This window comes from Adiantum capillus-veneris, chromosome 13 (assembly GCF_014529385.1).
Source record: "Adiantum capillus-veneris isolate H3 chromosome 13, ASM1452938v2, whole genome shotgun sequence".
Lineage (NCBI taxonomy): Eukaryota > Viridiplantae > Streptophyta > Polypodiopsida > Polypodiales > Pteridaceae > Adiantum > Adiantum capillus-veneris.
Genome location: NC_140943.1, coordinates 116,387,193 through 116,411,799, shown reverse-complemented (window position 1 = coordinate 116,411,799; position 24,607 = coordinate 116,387,193). Strand labels below are relative to the sequence as shown.

Genomic DNA, 24,607 nt, shown 5'->3' with positions numbered 1-24,607 from the left:
GATGCTACTCTCTCTCTCTCTCTCTCTCACACACACACACACACACACACACACACACACACACAAGAATTTGAAACTCACAATCACCAATTATGTTCTAGATCCAATACTATGGAGGGGCCCTATCAGCGCCATGGAGGTTATTCATGTGCTCGAGGTTTTGGATGTAGTAAGGTAACAATGTTGATGTCGTAAAGTAACCAGGTTCTATTTTGTCTCTATTTTGTTTATACTAATAGACTTTTGATTGGATATAGATTACAAAATTATCCACAATTCTTACTGGTGGGATTTTTCGAGGCCTCATATGATCCAAGTTTGCTCTGCTACGTCCAAGTTGCTATCCGTAGAGGATTCAGAGCACGTATCACCATTGCAGAGCTCGAAAGAACCCTCCCAATGAATGCTGTGTTTTCTCAAAGTCTAATCCATGGTAGTTGGTCCCTACGTATTTTTGTTCTGGGGTCTATCCCCCCAGTGATTGGTCAATGTGTCTTACATCGTGGACCATGGGTGGTTCGATACCGTGGTAGAGCATGTCATAGGTTGCGCTTTAGGATGTAGAAGCTTGCATCTCTATGTACTGCGCATAGATATTATTTTGGACATTTTGACATTTTGATTGCGTATTTAGAGATCATTAACAATATCTTGCCATGCAAACTTTTCAAGGATGCTATAAATAATTTGGTATAGCAAAGATTTGGAATATGTCAGTGCATAGTTAGTGTGTAAATCACATTGTGATAGCATTGTATGTTTTGCACTTGAAACATAATGCTGCAGTTATATAGCTTTGCAATTTAAACGCAAGAAGTGGTCTTTGTAATGCTATAGTTTTGGACATAAGTCATTGCATAAAGGGTTGAACAAAATCTTTTTAAATGTTCATTTCCAAATTACATGAAAGCGCACTAGAGAGAGAGAGAGAGAGAGAGAGAGAGAGAGAGAGAGAGGAGAGAGAGAGAGAGACTACACTTTGTACTCAATATTATATTGATCTCACACATGTGTCATCTTGAAAAATACATTTTGAAATTGCCAAGATTTGTAGGTTTTTTCACCATCAACTTTATAAGAAAGAGGGATTTAAAGTTATCGAGGTGGGATTACACTAAACCTATGGCAAGGGAGAGAGAGAGAGAGAGAGAGAGAGAGAGAGAGAGAGAGAGAGAGAGAGAGAGAGAGAGAACTTTTTTTCATCTGCTTTTATGAAAATTTTCAAGAGCGAGGGGTTTGAGGCCAAGAGGGGCCATGCCGCAGCCCAAGGCGGCGCTGTTTTACCTAGTCTATACTATAATAAAAGGGGGAGGGATTCCGCGCCCCCCCTTTGCCACATGGCGCATTTTGATGCATCCAGCATGAGAGAGAGACATTAGTTGGACAACAGAGGAGGGAGGAAGGGAGAGAGGGAGGTCTTATTCATGGTTAAAGTTTGAAGGTGGCCGTCAAATTTATTTCGCAAGAGCAGTGCTTCAAATTGAGAGAGAGAGAGAGAGAGAGAGAGAGAGAGAGAGAGAGAGAGAGAGAGAGAGAGAGAGAGAGAGAGAGAGAGGAACTATTCCCTGCGAGAGAAGGGATTTAGCCTGGGTCCAAGAACCACTATGCATACAATGATGAGTGTGTGTTCCATGGGAAGACCATAATCTCGACGCACAGCTTCCTGTGGGTAAACTCCTCGCAATTGCAGGTGCAACCAACATAAAAGCAACAGTTTAAAAGCAACAGCAACACGACCACTGTACAATATACACGAAGACAAGGTAGTGTGTGTGTGTGTGTGTGTGTGTGTGTGTGTGTGAGAGAGAGAGAGAGAGAGAGAGAGAGAGAGAGAGAGAGAGAGAGAGAGAGAGAGAGAGAGAGAGAGAGAGAGAGAGAGAGAGAGAGAGAGAGAGAGAGAGAGAGAGAGAGAGAGAGAGAGAGAGAGAGAGAGAGAGAGAGAGAGAGAGAGAGAGAGAGGTAGGCAGATTGTGCTTGACATGTGTGTTTGTTGACATGCAGGGGGCAACGATGGAGATGGAGATTGTTCCGTAGGAGCTAGCAGCTGGTGTCAGTTGCTTCCCGTTCGCCCAGCTCACTCCGAAATTTGTATCACTGTCGTGTCCCTAGCTCCCTCCCTCTCTCTCTCTCTCTCTCTCTCTCTCTCTAGCACGACCTTTCTGCTAATGGTGCTGAGTAGAGCCATTTGTGACTCAAGGGGCAAGCATGGGTGGAGTATTTGTGGCTGAGGAGTGTCAAAAAATAGTGAGAGGTGATCAATAGGCAGCAGATCTTAGCATCGCTTTCAATGGTGGCAGTGATGATGAGCTCTCCATTGAACTCTCTCTCTCTCTCTCTCTCTCTCTCTCTCTCTCTCTCTCTCTCTCTCTCTCTCTCTCTCTCTCTCTCTCTCTCTCTCTCTCTCTCTCTCTCTCTCTTTCCCTCTCCAGCTCATAGTTGTGTCTGTGTAGTGTTTGGGAAAATTGAATTTCGCAAACACCTCTCTCATGGACGTGTGTGTTGCTACTGCTGTTGTGTGTGTATGTGTGTGTGTGTGTGTGTGTGTGTGTGTGTGTGTGTGTGTGTGTGAGAGAGAGAGAGAGAGAGAGAGAGAGAGAGAGAGAGAGAGAGAGAGAGAGAGAGAGAGAGAGAGAGAGAGAGAGGTGTTTGTGTCTGATTATAATGGGTGAAGTCAAGCGGAGATGGCGATATCAACTATACCATCTATATGAGGGAACAAAGCTCCAATCCTATCCTCTGTTTGCATGTTTAGAGTTGGTCTCTTTACTAATTTTTGGGCATGGCGAAAGGGTTTTAAAACCTCATAACATTGAAGTTACATGCCTGTGAAAATCTGGTGGAAGTAAATGGGCTTGGGTCCCTTCCCAACCTTCGTGTGTTTGAGAGTTACTGATCGACTGCATGAAGCTTCAGAGTTTGGAAGGCTTCGAAGTTCGAACATTCAGAACTGCTGGAGGAACTAATTAGGTTGAGGGAGATTTTGGACTTGAGCTCTTTTTGGGAATTGGCTTTAGTAGGTTGTCCCAAATTAGCGACCTCAATAGCTGTGGCGAAGGCTCCTGGATCAAAGCTCGAATGGTGTGAGGTTAGCAGACATGCAGGACGTGTTAGGGGATGAGTGTTGTTTCGACCTTTCCAACTATAAGGAGCTCCAACTATTCTGTGTGTATTGTTATGGCTGAGAAGAGAAGCAACACAAGTGAAGGGTGATGCGCCAAAATGTACATGAAGCGGAGGAAGGCGACCATAACTAATGGCTGTTGTGTGTGCCTGTCGCAAGTACTGATGGGGTCTCCCAGTAACTTCTTTTCTAATTCTCTCTCTGACCTTCACGGTATTCAAGGCCAGAGAGCCGGAAATAAGCGTGGAGCAAGTGGAACTGGGAACTTGGAAGCCTTGCAATGTTAGCATTGCCCAATAGCGGTCTCAGCATGTCCGACCCTAATCACGCCAGCTTCCACTCTACAGCAACATCATCTCCTACATGTTCTACGCCATCTGGCGGTGGGAAAAGCCTCCATCACCATTTGGCAAGATTGGGGTCCATGCCACTATGTGCGCTCCATCTCTCTCCTAATGTAGGTTGTCATCCAAGGTCCCACTGTGGTTGTCGGCCATGTGGAGAGAGAGAGAGAGAGAGAGAGAGAGAGAGAGAGAGAGAATTTATCCTAGCTTGCTTGCCGTTGGTCACTCCCCAGCTCTTCTTGCTCTTGGCATCCAGTACCTTGCCCACCATTGATGTTTTCAGCACCGAGACGCATGGCATCCTTGCCGAAATAGAGAAAAGCATTCGGGCGGGCGTACATGTGTGTGTGTGTGTGTGTGTGTGTGTGTGTGAGAGAGAGAGAGAGAGAGAGAGAGAGAGAGAGAGAGAGAGAGAGAGAGAGAGAGAGAGAAGAAGAAGAAGAAGAAGAAGAAGAAGAAGAAGAAGAAGAAGAAGAAGAAGAAGAAGAAAATTTTTATGTCATGTTGTCGCGAGGGCGAGGCCTCTTTTTAGATCCCACATTGGTGCGGTGGCAAGTGCAGCAGATTTGCAGGTAAAAGAAGTTTGCATTTTAGCGGAGTCGTAGATCAGGCTCTCTACTGAGAGAGGGAAGGTCGGCGGTGACTCCAACTTGCGGTGCACTACTGTAAGTGGGAGGAGGATGGATGGGAAGGGGTGGGTGGACGCAACAAGCCCGCGAGAGAAGCCATGGCCCACTTGAAGAAGGTTAAAAGGCACAAGCTGAGGTAAACGTGTAGGTTGCCGCTCGCGTGCAGGTAGCTTCTCAACTGGAATTCCAACTCCTGCACCGACTGTGATTCCCTTTCTACTTTGGAGGCCCGTAGAAAGCGGGAAGGGATTCCGCCCCTCCTGTTGATTTGCACGTTGGACATGAGTAAGCCTCTCCCATTGATGATTTCTCTCTCTCTCTCTCTCTCTCTCTCTCTCTCTCTCTCTCTCTCACACATACACACACACACACACACACACACACACACACACACACTCACACACATCTCTCTCCTTCCGTGCAACGTCAACCTACACGATGGTGATGAACGTTACTTGATGTTGACCGATGGTGATGAGCGTTACTTCTGCAGCCAACTTAGCACCATTTTTGCTATTCAAGACTATCAATCGAAAGGCATTTCAAAGTTTATGGAAGAGAGGGCTGCCAACAATGCTTGCAGGTTACGGTCCATCCCTTACACGATTGAACAACTGGTCCAAGGCTATCCAAGCACCAGTTTAAACTTGAAAGAGGTTAAAACGTCTCTCTCTCTCTCTCTCTCTCTCTCTCTCTCTCTCTCTCTCTAGCACGCGTGCACACACAATGTAATAACCTAGCTGCTCTTACCCTTAAGACATTGTTGACTTCTCTCTTTCTCCCCCCCTTCCTTACGTTGCCATCATCGCATTTCGCTCACCCTCCATGCTACTCATATTTTGATCTCACTTCAAACAACTATGCCCACTACCTAATAAGGAGTTGGTCTTGCACATCACATTGCCTAATAAGCCCTTCATCATCAGAGGTGCAAATAGCCTCTTCTGCATGCACGCATGCATGCATGCATGTGTGTGTGTGTGTGTGTGTGTGTGTGAGAGAGAGAGAGAGAGAGAGAGAGAGAGAGAGAGAGAGAGAGAGAGAGAGAGAGAGAGAGAGAGAGAGAGAGAGAGAGAGAGAGAGAGAGAGAGTTGGGGTCACGATTGAATCCAGGGCAGTGCAAATAGGTGTGTACATGCTTATATTGCTCATGGAGGTTTATGTATGCAGGTACGAGAAGCAATACCCCATGCAACTAGGTACTTGGCTCGGTGGTTGGGCAAAGGGCAACATGAGCTCTCTCATAGATACATCAATTGCATGTTTTTTCATATGGAGAGAGAGAGAGAGAGAGAGAGAGAGAGAGAGAGAGAGAGAGAGAGAGAGAGAGAGAGAGAGAGAGAGAGAGAGAGAGAGAGAGAGAGAGATAGTTCTATTATCGTCCTGGGAGGTCAAATATGACCTATGGGACCAAATGAACATGTCACGTGGTGTGAGTGGAGTTCATAAGTGACTCTCGATGCTCAAAAATGGCTGAAATGAGCGTCGCAATAGAGAGTCCACATCGTGGTTGGGAGAGGAAGGTATGTAGGGAGAGCTCATGGCTGAATATATGGGGAAAAGAGGACCTAATGTGGTCAAAAGCTGAGCACTCAAGTAGTGTGTGGTACTCACTCTCTCGCACTTGACGAGGGCATAAGGTGCAAAGTCGATGACACTCCTCGCCAGTGCCCCAACGTCCTGTCTCGCAGCGTAGAGAATGGGAGCTAAGATGAATGGAGGCAATGGTGCGGATCGCACTCAACGGGATGGGCTCAAGGATGTAGGAATGGGTTCGGTTACCTCGTTCCGAGAAGAAGAGAGATTTGTAGTTTGGGGCAACGTGTGTGGTGTAATGGCTGAAGCGAGAACCTCCAGATTTCTACCAAGCCATGATACATTGGCGTTGTAAGAAGGCCTCATTAACTTGGGAGTCGATCGACGCATCCTTGACCAAGTGACATGCATCCCATCTTCCAAACCATTTCTTGATATCAAGCATCCACCCCGAACTTAGTATTTTGCTCTTGCATGTCTTTTGAACCTTTTGACTTGCTTCATATGCGATTCTAGGAAGTCGATGCAAAGGGCTACGTTGTGTCTTACGCATGTACTCCACAACCCTTTCCATGCCCAAGACCTCAATGGGAAGCGATCCGGACTCAAGAAGTAAGAGCATGTAGGGTGTTTGTGTCTTGACTTGGAGAAAGTTGGTGAGAAAACGCTTTTGGACATTCTCAAACTCTTTCCAAGTAGACTTCCCGATGCTTCCACCCCACACCTCCACTCCATAAAGAAGCACCGGTGTCACCAATGTGTCAAAGAGGTACTTTTTGAGAGCCCAACACTTGATCTCTCCTGCATTGCACATGTTCTCAAATGCATAATAAGCCCTCTTTCCGGCTTCCAAGCGACGCATTGCACAATCCTTCCATTTATGATTGGATGGAACCTCAAGGCCAAGGTACTTGAAGTGATCTACCACTTCAAGTTTCTCATTGTTGTATACAATGCATGGATTTTCGTCATTGAGGGTCTTTACAAGCATAACCTTGGTTTTGGATCCATTCACGATCAGCCCGCTATGTAGGCAAAAGCGTTCCAAGACACTCATAAGCTTTTGTGCATCTTCTAAGGTATGTGCCAAGAGCACTACATCATCGGCATAAAGCAAAAGCATGATCACCGCATTTCCAATCTTAACCTCTTCTATGCCTTCTTGCTGCATAAAATTAAGAACCATGTATTCCAATTCATCAATGAGTAGCCCAAAGAGGGTTGGGGAAAGTGGGCATCCTTGTTTGACACCAATAGTGCTTGCAAAAAATTCTGAAATTCCATCTCCCATACGTAATCGACATATCACTTTTTGGTAGATGCGAAAGACTGCATGCATAAATTCTCTCGGCACTTGAAGGCTTTGCATACGTCTCCAAAGATTTCCTCGCGGTACCATGTCAAAAGCTTTCTTGAAATCCACAAAGCAACAATACAACTTTTTTCCTTTCAATCGAGACGCTTCCATAAGAACTCGAAGAGTAACAAGGTGATCAATAGTGCTATGATGCTTTCGAAAACCTGCTTGGCCAAGCGCACGTTTGCCATTCTTTTCAGCCCATTCACTTATCTTCATCTCCATGATACATCCAAATAACTTTGCCATCAAAGAACCAACCATTATAGTGCGATAGTTGTTCACATTGTTTACATCTCCTCCTTTGTGCAAAGGTTTGATCCAATTTGCACTCCAATCATGAGGCATGCCATACTGAAGTGCAAGGTTAAACATATCGCATATCCAATATCGTGTTTTCTTGCTTGTCCATTTAATCATTTCAGCCTTGACACCTTGAAGGTCACCTGCCTTGCGAGTAGCAAGTTTCTCAAGCGCGCGGCATACATCTTCAATGGTAAAGAAGGGAGACATAAATGGAAGGGAGCTACAACCCTCCATCTTATCAACATTGGGTTGCTCATATAGGTTCTTACAATGCATATACATATCCTCAAGAGTCAAGTCACCAAAGCTCTCAACGCGCTTGCCTTTTAGATTTTGCCAAAACTTGCCACATGCATGTGCTTTCTCTTGTGCTAAAAGAAGTTGTTTTTCGACTTCCCACCTTCTCCTCTTCTTTTGAACAAGTGCTTTGTATGTGTGTGAACATTCCAAGTAAACTTCCTTGTCTTTGATTGCATCCAATCTTAGCAAGTGTTTTCGGGCTTGACTACATTCCATGTCAAACCATTTCTTCTTGGTGCTACCCTTCTTAAACCTTTTGCAAGACATGTGTTTCGCCGAAAAGCATTCCTTCGCACAAGAGAAAATTACTTCTTTGAAAACTTTCCACTTGCATTCTAATGTTGGGTTCCCTTGATGCTCTATCATGCTTAACATTTGGTCCACCATATCAGCATATATAAGTGCTCGTTTGAAGTCTAGATGTAGGTACAAATGATTCACATCATGATTGGAGGCTACATGCTCGGGCCGTTTACCACACTTGAGGTCAATACATAACATCCTATGATCCGATTCCGGACTCCATTCACCAAGTGTAAAGCTTTGTATGCATTCTAGAGTGGCTTCTGAGAACAACATATAGTCAATCACGCTAGCACCATTGTGCTTTCTACATGTAAAGTCATTGGTGCCTTGCCATAGAGATACACCATTTGCAATGAGCATTCCGGTACTATTGCACATATATAGAAGTGACTTTCCATAGTGATCCACTTCTTTTGCATCATTAGAACTTCGATTATACATGTATGAGTCATCCACTCTTCTTGATACATGCGGCATGTCGACTTGTTGTGTGTCGTGTTGTAACATATTTGTGCGAGCTTTCATGTCTCCAAAAACAATGACTTCACCTTGATCCTTGTAATAAGCAATGTCTTCCTCTAGTTCAACAAAGGGCTGATCTCTATCCATATTCAAGCGAGCGTAAAAGTTGGAGTCACAGTGAGGAATGTAGCAGCCGGCCACAAACATGACTTGACCATTTGGTGGGCTGATTTTCAGCCATAAGTAGCGTTTATACTTATCTTCTTTGACAATGGAAATATCTTTCAAACCCTTTTTGGTCATACATGCTATGCCTCCTTGGCCTCTTCGTTGCTTTGCATTTTTGGTCCACATCAAAGAATGTACATCGTATTTGTCAAATCCAAGAATTCGTTGCGCATCATGCTCCCATGTTTCGACAAGAAGTATCACATCGGAGTCATTGGTAAGTTCATCAATGCCAATTCCCGCATTCCATGGATACCCGTTACAATTCCAAAAGCTTATTCGCAAGCGTGAGTTGGTCTCATAGATCATGTGTCCCTATTTGTTGGGTGGACTTGCATCCTCCTCAAGTGCCTTTTCTTCTTGAGATGATACCTTAACCTTCTTGCTTCTTTCCTCGTATGCTTTGCGACGTACATTTTGTTGCATAAGAGTGCGATCCTCATATACATTACAACCCGTTCCTTTGAGGTAGATCCAACCATTGTCAAGGATGATCTTTCTCTTTACCTCATCAGCCATGGTACATACAGTAGGTCTTTCTCCCGAGCGAGGGACTCCTTGTTTTCCAACTCGATGTGCACCATAAGCCATGATTCCTGACATGCCAAAGTGTGTAGCAAAAAACTCTTCAATAGCAACCGCAAGAGATTGGGGTGTTTCCATGCTTTCCTCCTTGATTCCACGAATGACGATGTTCTTTGAGCGTTTTTCTCGTTCTTGCAATTCTTGAGTGTCCACATTCTCTACATTCTTTGCTTGGACAACGGCTTGCGTGATAGGAGATGTAGAAACCACATTATCCTTACATATATCAGCCCATGATTTGGATGCATTTTTCATCTCACATACATCATGTCGTATTGTATCTATCGTTTCCTCTTTCAATACATGATCACTCTCAACTTTGCTCAAGCGCTCTTTCACTACATTCATGTCCACAAGAGAGCGTTTACATTCTTGAACTTCAATCTCAAGATGCATCAAGCGCGTTGTTTGCATTTCAAGAACCTTCTTGAGGTGCTCATTCTCCACAACGAGAACTCTTAAAGTACCATTCTCCATTGCAAGTGCGCGCAACTCTTCACCTTGCTTGTTGACGGTTTCTTGTAACGAGATCAAGTAAGCCATGATCATTGCTTCCGTTGTTGTAGACGATGTGGTTGGATTAGCATCCAAATTCCTTGGAGATTTTGCATCATTCTCCATGGCGAGTGTGGCTTTTCCACCCTTGCGAGTTTTGTCTGACATTGCCTTCAAGTCGGCAACAAAAACGCAAAGTTTTGACAGTTTTTTCAGTTTTGAGATGCTGTTACAGCAAAGCCTTCCATTACACAGAAAAATTCTGTCTTTACATCAATGCGTAGAGGGCTTCGTGCTCTTCGATTGAGGCTATAGATCACCTAAATCGGAGTTCGGATGAGCAAGTTATGGTCAAAAGAGTGAACTGCTGTCTACTAGGTCAAAAAACGGCTGTGTGTGTGTGTGTGTGTGTGTGTGTGAGAGAGAGAGAGAGAGAGAGAGAGAGAGAGAGAGAGAGAGTCTATTCAAAGAAAGGATAGTAGATCTCAAGGCTATGAGGAGAAGTTATTGTGTGTGTTTATGCACCATTGACTCATGCATATATATGTGTGTGAGAGTAGGGGAGAGAGAATGTGTGTGTGATCAATGCTTTTTTAGCTCATAAGGGGTGATCACCTATCAAACAATGAAAATTTAAAAATAGGGCTTTGCTTTGAGCCTTCCGGGTATTGGTCGAGTGGCCTATTGTATGAAGCCTTTGAACCTACTGCTCTAAAGTGCCGATAATGATAATTAATTGAACGGCAAGAGCTCAACTGCCTGCATCGTAAAGGCAACATGTGTGAAGTCAAAATTTATCAACTATGAGTAGGTGGTTGTGTTTTCTCCTTAGAGGAGGGTTGATGGTTCTATCCGATTTGCAAAGCAATATTTTGCTTCTACAATATAACACTTCAAGCATTTCCCTTTGCGTGCCGTCACCGAAGGCAATGCCGCCTCGCCGTTGTACTAGTAAATATAATAAGTGAACCTCACAGTCAATACCTTTTCCATCATTCCTTTGTCTACCCAAAATTTATCAATCTTAGCCAGCAAAAAAGAAAAGGCAACTCTATGGCCTCTGGAGAAGTGGATTTTACGTTAAGGTGCTTGCTTATTTCCTTACCCCGCCAGCCTTTGCGCAGAGTTACAAAACACCCTATCACCCACGCGAACAAGAAAGCTGAGGTCTGCGCAACTCTGCCCAGCCTCCCCTCACTGCTCAGCGTTTGCAGCTATTTAGTGCCAATGCTTGAGTTCGCAATCAATGACATGCATACAAGCCGCAGCTTTCAACTTGGCGTTCTTTGCGGCTGGAGCCTTTCTTCCGGATAGTGCCATCGCCAATCTCTTTAACTTCTTTTGAGAAAGGGTAAAGCAGTCTGCCTGCTTGTGGTTTTCCCATCATTTACGCTACAACCTCTTCCTTGTTTTTGAAGAACATAAACAGAAAGAGCGTTGCAGATTGTTCCCAGTCATCATGGAAGTTGAGGTCTGTGAATTGCCTGGAGCGCGAGATTGCTTTGCAGCATTGCCGTTGAGTATGATTGATGCTCTGCAAAGTCGACAGAGGACCCACATGTTCAAGGCTGTTCTTGAGCTTCGATCATCAAAAAATACGATGAACAATGAGGGTCTTTGGTACTTAGCATGGGCTGGTGCGGCATCTTCTTCATCTTCCATTGAGGTTGTCCCTTGCTCTTCTTCTTATTCATACTGTTTTGCAGCTCTTAGCTGGCTTATCTACAAGGTCTTCCTCTAAAACACTCAGAAGACAGTTTTTGGCTTGCTTTTATAGGTGTGCGTAAATTTATTAATTGTTCGCAAACTCTTTTCTTTATGGAAGGGTGCAATAATTAACACCATTGTCTTGTGATAACGTGAACATTGCTAAGAGGTCATCCTCACCTCATGCCCTGGTGCTGCCAAGGTAGATCCATCTGTGGTCCCCATAGTTACCTGGAACGGGAAACGGGAACGAGACCGGCAAGGCCATCATAGATGGAAACAACTTGTTCATTTTATGGGAACGGTTTAGAAACAGCTTTTTATAGGTGTATTGTGTATGGAACAACTCCCTCAAGAAATAGCAAACAGAAATGAGAAACAAAGGACTTTTGGGAACAGAGTTTCCGTTCTGATAGAGCCCGAAACGGAGCTTCCTGGTACCTATGGTGGTCCCATCTTCCCAGGCTTCAGCCCCAGCCTTGCTGTTATCTTAGGTGAGATGAAGTTGGGCTTTGCACCCTTATCAAAGAAGATCAAGGCCTCCTCGTCGCTCACTTTGCCCCATACCATGCAGAGCTCTGTTGACTCACTGTCCTGTTGCATCCTTAAAAGATCTTGCACCAATCTCGTATTAGTCATTGCCTTCTTAGCCTTCCTCTCCTCTTCGGTTTTGGATGTCTCTGCTTTGTTCCACTCCTTAGTAGGAATCATGCGGAAATGTGCCACAACGCACTACAAGCGCTTTTCCTACTTGCACCATTCCGATCATTGCTGGGCAGACACTTCTGCACTGTGGTTTTGGCTTGTCAAAACCTTTCTTGTTTTGGTTGCCCTGCTTTCAATCTTTGGACTTTGGTCCTTGTCCTGGGTTCTCATCTGATCTTTATCCTGCAAAGTCAAACTTTCTCATGAGCGGTGCATGGCCATCCTAGCATGATCATAATTCCCTAGATGGACGCTAAAGCTTTTTGCTTTAGGTAATGCCGTTTTAACTTATGAGGTAGCCACAACAATACCTTCCATTTGCTCATTTAAATTGACTAATCTGAACAAAGGCACTAGGTAGAAAGGTGTAAGGTGCAACGGAAGTGATCGATGGTGATTGCGTAGGATGAGTGCTCAGTGTGTACTCAAGGTTCCTTTTTCTTCATGAGAGAGTTCCTTTTACTTCATGGCGAGATGTGCAATGTCACAAATTGCTGACGTGTCCATTGTCAAGCCACTGAAGAACGGAGTCAACCTGCAGATCTCGTCTGAGGGGCTAAACCCTAAGAAGAAGCAGCAAAAGAAGAAGTTTACCAACTTGCAAAGTCTTGCCGAGTCGCCTATTTTTAAAGAAGAGTTCCACCAACAAATGGGACCCCGTTCGATGGGGCCTAGGGGACCTAAAGACATTAAAACTAAAGCAGGACCAACACACACACACACACACACACACAAAGCGTAGAAGCTGATGACGTGGCAACCTGTATGGAGTTTCCGAATTATGCGCAGACATGTTGACGTGGCAGCAATACGGATTTCCGCGTTTTACGTTGATAAGTGCTGATGTGGCAATGTATGGAATGCCCTATTTTGTGTTGGTAGCTTTTGGGCAAGATGCTTTTGGACCAAATGCTTTTGAGTTTAAAGCTTTTCATGTAATTGCTTTTCAGAGGCTAAGGGCCTTTAAATATGTGTAGAGGGCTCAATCTCTGGCATGCTTCTACGTGAAGGTGCAGAGCTTGGAGTTCCGGCATTGTACTGAGTTCAAGCGATATAAAGAAATACCGAAAGGGGCGCCAAGGTTTGTGGCCAGTGCTCTCTTGGGGTGGAACTCCGCCACTCCCCATCTCATGTGTCATGCATCTCTTTCAATTCAGTGTTATTTGAAGTGCTTAAAGTTGTTCAGTTTGTTCTTTTCTGTTGGCACGTGGTGCTCTCCCTGTGACATGCAATCACTAAGAGGGAAGAGAGGATAACACTGTGAGTGAAGGTTTTGTGAGTGATAGAGAGAAGACTAACACCCAATGGGGTCCCAAACCCCACTCCAGTGGCCATCCTTTCTATCGCTAGAGAGGTATTTGCTTTAGGCCCTGGAATGCCAAGCGGAACGTGGAACAGCAGATCCGGAACACCGAAGTTTACAGCTATGGTTGTTTGGGACAGGTCTTTTTGAACTTTTGGGGGGGGGGGGGGGGGGGGGGGTTCAAATTGGCACCAAGACAGGTTCAAAATGGATGGTAGCATTTCAAACAAATTCTAAACAGGATCACCAAACAAGCTCTCAAACAGATTTCAAACTTAAAAAGCAATCTCGACATCAGTCGAGCTCGAAAAGTTGACTGACTTTCCATCGTGAAACTCGCACCAAAAAATTAGGGTTAGGTTCATTCCATAGGGTCATAGCCGAGCATAGCATGGTCCATCAGCTCTTGGACAAACAGTGTTTCTTTGGCGGCGATGGTAGTCCCAAGATAGCAATCGCACTGGACCTCTAAGGTCATCTGCTCATGAAGAGACATCTACTGGGAGATGTCGAGAAATTTCAAGTTATAATCTGCTAGGGTTTCCATGGCAAGCATTTCAGGATATCCCATCTTGAAACCTGCACCAAAAAATTAGTGTTAGGTTCATTCCATAGGGTCGTAGCCGAGCACAGCATGGTCCATCAGCTCTTGGACAAACAATGTTTCTTTGGCGGCGATGGTAGTCCCAAGATAGCAATCGCACTGGACCTCTAAGGTCATCTGCTCGTGAAGAGACATCTACTGGGAGATGTCGAGAAATTTCAAGTTATAATCTGCTAGGGTTTCCATGGCAAGCATTTCAGGATATCCCACTCTGCCAGAAGTTGCACTCGGAAGGAAGATGCTAGAAACCATACAACTTCGGACAAAAATTTTCTTGAAAGCTTGCCAAGTCCTTGGAGTGTGCGGCTTGGTAGCTGTAGACATCAACATCTGCATGGCACTGCTTTTGAGAAAAACAGTGACTTGAAACAAATCTTGGATCCTTCTCTTGCAAGTGATCTTAATGGCTTATGCCCTGTAAGACATGAGCAGTGAAGACGGGAGCGTGCCCGATGCGCGATGTAGTAAGGGTGGGAGCGGCTAGTGCTAGTAAGTCCGGGATCGGAGCACGAAGCCAAAATTTCCAATGAGCGTTGGAAGTGCGATTTTGCACTGTCTGCTCTTTGGTGGGACCGGTATGCATTCAGAAAAGCACACGCCTGATGCTCTGATACCATTGTCACAAGACGGGCACCACGTGCCAATAGAAAAGAACAGACTGAACAGACTTTTAGCACTTCAATAAAAACAGAACTGAGAGAGAGACGACATGCAACACGGAGTGGCAGAATTCCACTCCAAAGAGTATTGGCCTCAAACCTTGGCGCCCCTTGCCGTATTTCTTTATATTGCATCAACACAGTACAAGCCGGTATTCCAGATTCTGCACCTTCTCCAAGAAGCATGCCAGAGAATGAGCCCTCACCTCATATTTAAAGGCCCTAGGCCCCAAAAGCAATTTACAATAAAAAAGCCTTCAAACTCAAAAGCATCTAATTTAAAAGCAAAGCCAAAAAGCTGCCAGCGTAATTTACGAAAATCCGTACAGCTTGCCACGTCATTAGCCAGTACAGCCTGCCACGTCACCAGCCAGCGTAATTTTCAAAAATCTGCCACGTGATCAGCAGCTACGCAATTTCTTTTTTTTTTTTGTGTGTGTGTGTGTGTGTTGGGGGGGGTCCTTCTTTATTTCCTTTATGTCACTTGGGGCCCCATCGGACGGGGTCCCCATAAGTTGGTAGGACTTCTTCTTCTGTTGTTCTCCTTAGGGTTTAGGCCCCTCGGCCGGCATCTGACGTTGGTTCCCTTCTTCAGGGCTTTGACACGTCAACAGTTTGTGACATATTCTTTGCCTCTAATCTCTCATGTGAAGGCTAAGCGCGCAAGCTACGTCGAGAAGCTCGGGTAGCATTCATTTATGCCACTCCAATGGCTCAGGACCTCAAGACCGCACAATGGTACTCACGTTTGTTTAAGAAGTATGAGCATCTATTCTTGTAGGATGACCTCCCACCATGTCTCCCTCTCGAGCGTCTGGAGGATCATCGCATTGAACTCATGGAAGGAGCGCAGCCCGTCAACAAGGCTCCCTACGGCTTGAAAAAATCTCGAGAAGAGGAGTTAGAGCGGCAACTAATTGAGCTGGTGGCAAGGGGATTCATACAACTTAGTGTTAGTCCATTTACTTCTCCTAATTTGTTTGTCCGCAAGAAAGATAGGTCTTCTCGTTTGTGTGTAGATTACGGGGTACTCAACAAAATGACAATCAAGAACAAGTTCCCTATGCCTCACATTGAGTATATCCTTGATAGGCTCAGTGGGACAAAGGTTTTCAGCAAGGTGGATCTCATGTGTGGGTACTATCAAGTAAGGGTACTTTCAATCGTCTCATGGTAGATCATTTTGTTGACATAATCGGCATATGTGTTTATTTTCCTTGATGACATTCTCAATTTTTATGCATCATGGGAACAACATGAACGGGATATAGAGAAGGTTTTAGCTCGTTTAGATGAGTGTCAGTTGTATATTGCAACTAAGCAGTCTGAATTTTTTCTGACTAAAATTACTTGTCTGGGCTATATCATCTCTGCAAAAGGTGTTAAGCTGGGATCCACAAAGGTACAGGTTCGCAATTGGGATTTGCCCAAAATAGCATATGATATGCGTATTTTTTTAGGTCTGTGTTAGACATATAGTTTACATATAGAGAATTTTGCACGCATAGCCGCACCGATGATTGATGTTTTGAAAGCGGTTAAGACTCGCCATCAACGCGTTGTCTTGCCTGAGGCAACTGTTGAGGCTTTTGAAGATCTCAAAGTTGCGGTGACTAAGGCTTCGTGTCTCATCCTTGCCTCTTGGGATGATCCCTTTGAGGTATGGACGGATGCGAGCAATGTCTCCATAGGAGCTGTGCTTCAACAACATGGCTGTCTAGTTGCATTTCTCAGTAGGACGTTAAACAGTGCAAAATAGGATTACTCCGTGTACGATAAGGAACTTCTCTTTTTCATTCATTCTCTAAAAGCATTGGAAGCATTTTTTTATGGTATTGTTCATCACGCCTTCAAGTGGCTTCAGTCTATACTAGTGCACATAGGAGTAACCGCCAAGCAAGGTGGTCTCAGTTTTTTGAGCAATTTGGTGGTTTGACAGAATATGTTTCTAATAAAGCTGACCCCGTTGCAGATGTGTTAAGTCGCAAAGGACAAATTTTGGCTCTTTAGTCGAAATCCACAATCTCCATTCAGGGAGGTTTCTTTTGACAACATGAAAAATCAGTATGCAGATTTTGAGTTTGGTAAGCAATGGTTGCAGGCTTTTGCTGCCTAAGGGCCCATCAACTATATTATTCTTGAGGATCTCTTGTATTTTTGTCACCGTCTTTGTGTATTACCTTCTCTTAGGTAAGCCATATTGCACGATGCACATGATGCACTCACGGATGGACACACAGGCATGATTACCACTTCAGAAAAAAATACAAAGACTCTTTTATTGGCCTAAAATGTGAAAAGATGTTTTGAGTATGTCACACAGTGTTCCATTTGTCAAAAAGTAAAGGCCTCTATGGGTCTTTCGATGCCATTGCCTATTCCCAAAGACCCATTTCATGACATTTCCATGGACTTTGTGACTAATCTTCCACCTAGTTTGCATTCAAGGAATCCAGAGTGTTGAACAATCGTTGATCATTTCAACAAGTTCTACATGTTAATCCCTTGTAAGGCCACAGTCATAGCACAAGATGTAGCACGTTTGTTCATTAAGCATTGGTATCCTCTGTGGTTTGCCAAAGTCAATTATCAGATCGAGATGTCAAGTTTTCATCACATTTTTAGCAAGCATTCTATAAAAAAATTTGCACTAAGTTGAATTTTTCATTTGGTTTCATCCACAGTCCGATCCACAGTCCGATGGTCAAACTAAGGTCTACAATCAGTTAGCCTTCGAGGTTATGAAGTCATATGTACATTTGGCCGTCCGTTCCAGTCTTTATTGACTAGATCAATGTAAGGTGCAGCGGAAGTGAATGTTGAACTTTGCTCAAGATGAGTACTCCGAACCTTGCTCAAGGTTCCTTTTACTTCAGGAAGAGAGAGCCTTCCATTCCTTTAATGAGAGAGTGCAAGTGATCACAAACAAAGTGGATAAACAGTGTGAATGAAGGTGCTGAGACTGAGAGATAGAGAGAGAAGAATACGACACTAGAATGTTGTCAAACCCTCCTCCGAAGGCCCCCACTCTCTATGGCGAGAGCGGTCTACTATTGATTGCACAAATCTCTACAATGCTTGGACTTGCGATGATGTCGACGACGAGACGCGAGCTGAAATCTGAAAACGCTAAGGGCTGAAATCAGCAAATCTTTACTGCTGAATTTTGACTCTATGTCGATGGCGACGATACGTGCTGAAAACGTAGATGCTGAAATTTGTGTTTTCCGGGCTGAATCTGCAAACTTCGATGGATCTGACCGTGTGGCGAGGATCTACTGCGGGAAGGTGAGATCTGCGAAGTTCGGGGGCTCTACTGCAGTGTGTCTATACAGAAAATTGAAAACGCTGGTGCTACTCTTGGTTCTATCGCGATGGAACTTCAAAACGCTAGTCTGCTATGCTGCTCCAAAAACGCCAGGCTGAATTGGGGGTCTCTTGCAAAAACGCTAGGCTTCTGCTGGTCCTGCTGTCGCCAGGGAAACTGCAAGTGCAAAATGCTGGCTGATTTGCACTGCTGAAAACGCTAGGTTTTGTCGTCGGGGGGGTTCTTGCTAAGAAGGTGCCTGTTGAACAAGTTGTTCTTGCTGCCTCTTCTGCCAGAAAGTGCTAGGGCTAGGTTTCTTATGTACTTGCTTATCAAAATTGCCCTACCTAGTTCCCAACAAAAGTCACTTAAAAATAATAAGTGAAAATTGGCTAAAGTAGGGAAAATAGGTCTATGCACTGTAAAAATGCTCCTGATGGGTTTTGATTGAAATCTGATGATCATGCTGTGTGCAACCAGAGGATATGCATCTACTCTAAGTGTCTGGACATGCACGGTCTGCGAATAGACTCACAAAAGTGCCAGATCACTTCGAAAGTTAATTGAAATGAACCCATGTCATGAAGTAGCTTGTCCACGTACACATAGGATTAGATGTGCACGTGACATCCCCTCCTTTTCAAAGTGAGGTACTGGTACCGAACTGTATGGCGTCGAGGGAGATCGCCAACAGCGTCAAGAATCCTGTAAAGGACTCTTCGTTGGCCCACTCTGATGTGTGGGTCATGCGATACTTGAACTTCATAAAGGTTTGCAACGCTTGCTTCTTTGCGCCACGCCGAAAGCGACACAAAGTCTCTGTGGCTCCTTCAATACTTCAACTTTGTCTAGAGTTATGCGTTTTCCTTCTTCAAGAATCTCCGAGGATGAAAATTCCTGAAACCACTTCCAACACAAAAACATGAACATACCCATTCCATGTAAAGTGACTGGAAAAATTCTAGTCTTCCTAAAAAAATGTGCATGCAATGTAGATGAACATATAGACGGAGTGCCAAACCGTTCATAAAACACACGCAAACAATGGAATCGAAACTTGTGTTTCTGATCTAAAGCAATCAACTGTGGCAAATCACAATGGAGATGCCGATGCTTGATGCTCAATGCTTCTTGTGCTCTTTCGGATACTGTGTCATGCCAAGGAAGAGACATGGATCTTGAATTCCTTGGGTGCAAACATTTCATCTTTTCATGAGTAATCCGCATACATCCGTGCTCATTCATGAGTGAATCATGTTCATCGTGCAATATGTCATGCCTATGAAAAGGGATCACATAAAGACGGTGACTAAAATATAGGAAACCATCATGAATGAAACACTCCAACAATGTGTGCTGACTAATCATTCGAACACATAATACTTCGTGTGGGGGTTCTTTGGACCACGACTCGAGAGCCAAGATCGGTTCTTTGTGATTGATCGAATCTGCAATTGGGTTAGCTGCACTCGACTAAGTATCAACTAAACCATCATCCTTGTGAACAAGCACATCACTATCCTGCAAATCATTATGCTCGTGAATAATCACATCTTGATCATGCAAATCATCATGCTTATCATTATCATGCAAATCATGTGTGTCATGCCTTGCAAGTATCCTCTCCTATGGGCAGCCTAGTATGATCTTCCTTGGGGCGTTTATGTATCAATTTTTACTTCCTTGAAGGCAGGCACCGTTAGGGCGCGTTCAGGGGACCAAGTAATAGAAGTTAGTGCCGTTCTTTTGAGAGAGAGAGAGAGAGAGAGAGAGAGAGAGAGAGAGAGAGAGAGAGAGAGAGAGAGAGAGAGAGAGAGAGATGAAAATGAAATGAAATGTTATATTAAACGTCTTCAAAAAGGTCAAAATCACCTATGAGACCAAACTGTTACAATCTTGTGGGATCTAATCCAATGTCTGGTACAAAAGTAAAAATGAAGTGAAGTAAAGTAAAGTGAAAGACTAAAATCATTATCCTCATCAGTGCCTGAGGATGCCTGGCATCGGGCGTTGTCCAAGAAAGTACTGCATCAATCGTTGAAGAGCTTCGTCAATGTCCGCCTATGTAAATGGTCGTACTGGGCATCTTTCATGTTGTGCCAGAATAGTCCTGATCCTCTGATGGAGCCTCCGTCGATGTTTTTTTTTTCGCCCTCGTAGACATGGGTGTCTAGCTCTCCCGAGCTCAATGGCTCTGTAAACTAATATATCTCTGGTATAGTGGGCTCTGAAGTTTGTTGTGAAGCATGTTCATCTGCCTGTTGCTGAGTCCTTGCTCTGAAGAAGTCATTAATCTCCCTCTGTGAATGTCTCCCATTGCCTGATCTCCTCAAGTGACTGTCCCTGTGTCTGTGCAGCTCTAGCAAAAACAACCAGAGGCATCTCTGATCTTGATATCTCATGACACTAGCCAATGGTCCAAAGCCCTCTCTGAAAAGACAATGAAAGCGGCCTCGTATCTCATAGTATACCGGACAATGACAAATGTGATGTAACTCTGTCTCTGGCTCTATATGACACAACTGCATATCCTCAGTCTCAATCTATATCCTCAGTCTCAATCTCTAGTTGATGCGATGATGTGCGCATATGACCAATTGCACATGTTGCTAAATTGGCTTTATTTGACAGAAAAATAATTCTGAATGAATTATTGGATTTATAAGTGAGAGGGTTTTCTCGCTTGGAACACCAAGAAAATAATTATAAATGAATTATTGGAATTTTAAGTGAGAGGGTTTTTCTCACTGGAGACATCCGAGTACAGAGTATCCCTAGTGCGTCATTCAAAGAAATGACAGGAGCACTGTGAAAGGGAATATCTGTAAGGCCACCAGGAACGGGTACTTCTGATGCGTCACAACGGATGGGTGACAGGGAGCATCAGTAAGAAGTATCCGACCATCCGGGAACGGACATCTCTGATGTGTCATAGGATGGGTGACATAGAGCATCGTGAAGGGGATTGTACCGTAAGTTTGGTAGGAAAGGACTAGGTGATGGGTATTCCTGATGCGTCACAAGGTGGGTGACGGGTGCATCGGAAAGGGGATATCCATAGTCGAGAGGAAATCCGAACTGGAAAAGAGGAATACGCGTAAAGACGCAAGCACAAGAATAAAGATGGGTTTTGAGAAGCTTTTCTTAAAAAGCGGAAAATTTGAACGAGTTTTCTGGGAAGAGCAAACGCTTTCCCGCGAGGAATCTATGTTTGCATTGCATTCGTGCATGTGGTTGCATCCAGGGATGCCCGGGAAGTGCTGTGAAAGCATTGTTTTTAACTTGTAAGGTTTTATTGAGTTTTTGGGCAGATTCAGACTATTTTTAAAATACGCCAGCCGCCCATTTAATAAGTGGGCAGCCATCTGATAAATAAGGCAACAGATCAGCCAGCGAATTCTCTCTCCCTATTTCGGGTAGAACATTATTATAAAAAGAAAAAAAAAAACACGAATTTTTTTTAATGAAAAAAAAAACCCCGGCCGCGATCTCTATGCGAGCAGCTATTCATGCCGTGGTCAAGGAGCTATAAAAGCACCACATGCCCTCACTGAAAAGGAGTTACCAACGCCAGCAAGAGAAGACTCCGTCGCTAGAAGACGCGAGAGATCGCAAGACTACGAAGCACGGAAGTCGCTTTTCCCGCGCAAGAGCGACATGTATCTACTGTGGATTCGCCATACGAATTGTTGTCGCGTGTTTGCGTGTGTGTTTGCAGGTACTTCATCGCGAAGGAGAAGCGAGAAGGCTTCGGCCTACGCTTGGGAATTCCGGAAACGGAATTCGGAAATCGTCTGCGGAGTCTCAACTCCGAGTACAGACGGAAAAAGGATTGAGAGCTTGTCTCTCGGATTTCCCCTACGGGAAGGAACGACCATCGAGTCAGAGAATTAGAACGGAGGGGTTTTCTCCGGTTCTTGTGCTTATAAAAAGATTCTCCCTAATAAAGAATTCTCTTTAAGAGGGGGGACCAGCCCATCTTCTAGTCCCCAATAATGTGTCGATCTTCTCATTCTCTCTCTCTCTATTTATTTCTCTCTATATCCTTTGGCTTCAGTATTAAGTGGTAAATTCTATTTATTCGAATGTATTTTATATTGTTATGCGCTCCCGTTTGTGACAGTGGGATCAGAGCATGGTCTCCTCTTTTTTTCTGTAAAGGAGGACGACTCTGGGAAGATACGGGAAGAAGCCATGACAAGCCAAGAGAGAAGTAAGCAGGCGGAACCCTAAGCCCTGCAAGAAAAAGCTCGCAGAGTTGGGAATTTTTTTTCCTCTCTACAAGAAGTCGACACAAGACTTGGGATTCTTTGAGAAGGCGACGAGCATGATGCTCAAGAACCTAGAGAATCCAAGGAGCGGAATGCTCAAGATCCTTCAGAATCTAGAAAATATCCATGAACATCAATCCATAACCATAGCCAAGAAATCCCGTCATTCCGGGAAGGATATGAAGAAGGTCTTTAGACCTAGGAACACTCCAGTCAAGTTTGATACTTTTGACGAAAGGGAAGATGTCCTGAAAGCTACTGCTTTCATTCGATAGTTTGAAGGTGCCTTTGCAAGCGGCAATTTCTGAAAAGCATCGAAGGTGAGGCATGTGACCAAACACCTCAAGGGGGATTGCAAGTACTTGGTGGTATACCAAAGCTTTGCAAGGAACTTACAACAAGACTTGGATTCAATTCAAGGCTGAATTTTCGGACAAATTTTTTTCCTCTACGCTTTGAGGAAGGCATTCAAGAAGATTGGGATTGGTTTGCCCAATAGGAACACGAGCGAGTCAAAGCAAGTAGTGGTTCACTCTTGCCAAGGTAGCTCCATTCTCGACCCTCTCTGAGGGAGGAAAGATGAAGAAATTTAACGAAGGACTTTTGCCCGAATTTCGTAAACGCATCTGCAAGATACTTTGCAGTAGATGGTGGAGTCAGCAATAAAAGCTGAAAGTGTACACCTTAGTGTACATAGAATCCACTCCCCGTAGTGGGACGGGAACCATCGAACATTGAAAGTTTGGAGTAAGGGAATTCAATCGAACTCTTGAGTTCTGGAATAAAAGACCTCGAACTTTAAGTGAGAGGACAGGTTTTCGATCAAAGTTACATCTTTGTGGAAATCATAAAGTGCATCGTGCTTATTTGCTCTTTTGCACAAGGTATGGTTATGTCTAACTGGGACTACTCACTCTCGAGTGTTTATGAGAGCAGGATCAAATTGAAACATTGTTTTTTGAAATGAATTGGTTTGCTTAACTAGCCGGAAGGTCAACTATTGATCTGGTATCCGGTAATTCTCGAACAGATTGCCTGCTACTGTGGGTAGGAAATTATGAAGGAACCATTTTGAGCTTCTAAGCAAAGAAAAGCTTTCATTAAGCTTGAATACTCTTTAAGCCCACATCCCCTACCCGGTAAGGGAAGATATGGTAGTGCTTTTCGCACAAGTGAATGAACACTCTCTTTACGAGGGAAGGAACAAGCAACAACTACGGCCTGTGCTCGAGAAATCCAAGGATTAAAATCCTAGATTATTTGATGAGCGGGTTTGGCTCTAAGATCGAGCCAAGGGATCGTCAAGTTGAGCGCCTTTGCTCTAAGGATCTTACGAATGGAAGGTAATTTCCCAGGTTCATTGAAACTCTAACACAGCTTAAGAATTATGTACACTTTTGAGTACATGGATAACACACGAAGATGTAGACCTATGCCAAGGAACTGGACGAGAGTTTGTTATACTCTTTTGAGCGCCTTTATGCGCGCAAGGATATTCCGACACGAGAATCTCTATTTGAGGTGTGTTCGGTAGAAGGAATTTGAATTTCTCTATGGAGAAGAGGTTTTCTGATGATGGTTGATCATTGAGTACGCTATGTGCTTTTACCATTACAGAAGCAACTTTTGGTTGCGGTATATGTTTCTCCATGAGCAGATCAAGTAGCATTTACACGCTGCTAAAATAAATTCGAACTATTATGTTCGTAAGAATATAGTTCACCAACCGTTTCAAAATGGTAAGAATTACATATGGAGAACATCCCTGAGAATCAAAGAGGGTTCGCTCTATTGTGAACCGGGTTTGAACGTACGTTTAGAAAATGCTATGGCTAGAATCCTATCTGCCTCAGATTTTGCAAGGTGTCATTGATGCTCGCATGGTGAATCATTTTTTATGATTCTGTAAGAAAGAGACTCTAATTGGTGTCGGAAAAACACTGCTGGTGGTAATAACTTGCACGAGGAAAAGATTGGAAGGAAGTGCCACCGTGCACAAGGAATCTTCGGATTGGAATCGTCTGCCTATGTTGAGCGATAGCCCGGAACAAGAACCTTCTTTAATGTTATCGCAAACTTTGTTTGTGAAGGAAGACATCGAGATTAATACTCTATGATTTGGGCATTCCCTATGTGGGAGGACACAAGAGGTTTAATACCCTCAGGACTAACAGCGCAGCATTATGCGCAAGGACAGATACCTAGATTGATTTCTAGGAGGATCATTCTTCTCGGATTGAGAAGGTAGACTTGAGTTAATAGATTCTCGGATGAGGAAACTTCTGATCTGTAGGAAAGACGTGAATGACGAGTTCTAACATGGCTCGTAAGTTTGATGATTGGTGAAGGTATCCTCGAGGTACTAGAGGAATGACATGAACC

At 44.1% G+C, this 24,607-nt stretch overlaps 1 protein-coding gene across 2 annotated transcripts in view; it reads left to right on the top strand.

Annotated features, from left to right (window-relative positions):
• Nucleotides 1-10,881: 10,881 nt before the first annotated feature.
• Nucleotides 10,882-24,607, top strand: part of PEX1 (peroxisome 1) — a 77,506-nt gene continuing 63,780 nt past the window's right edge. The window contains exons 1-2 of one of the 2 annotated variants that reach the window (XM_086527256.1): nt 10,882-11,020; nt 11,124-11,335. In XM_086527256.1, the coding sequence (XP_086383382.1) occupies nt 11,129-11,335 (207 nt within the window). In that variant the 5' untranslated portion in view covers nt 10,882-11,020; nt 11,124-11,128. Of the gene's footprint in view, nt 11,021-11,112; nt 11,336-24,607 lie in introns of both variants that reach the window. The other variant, XM_086527255.1, reaches the window with a different exon arrangement.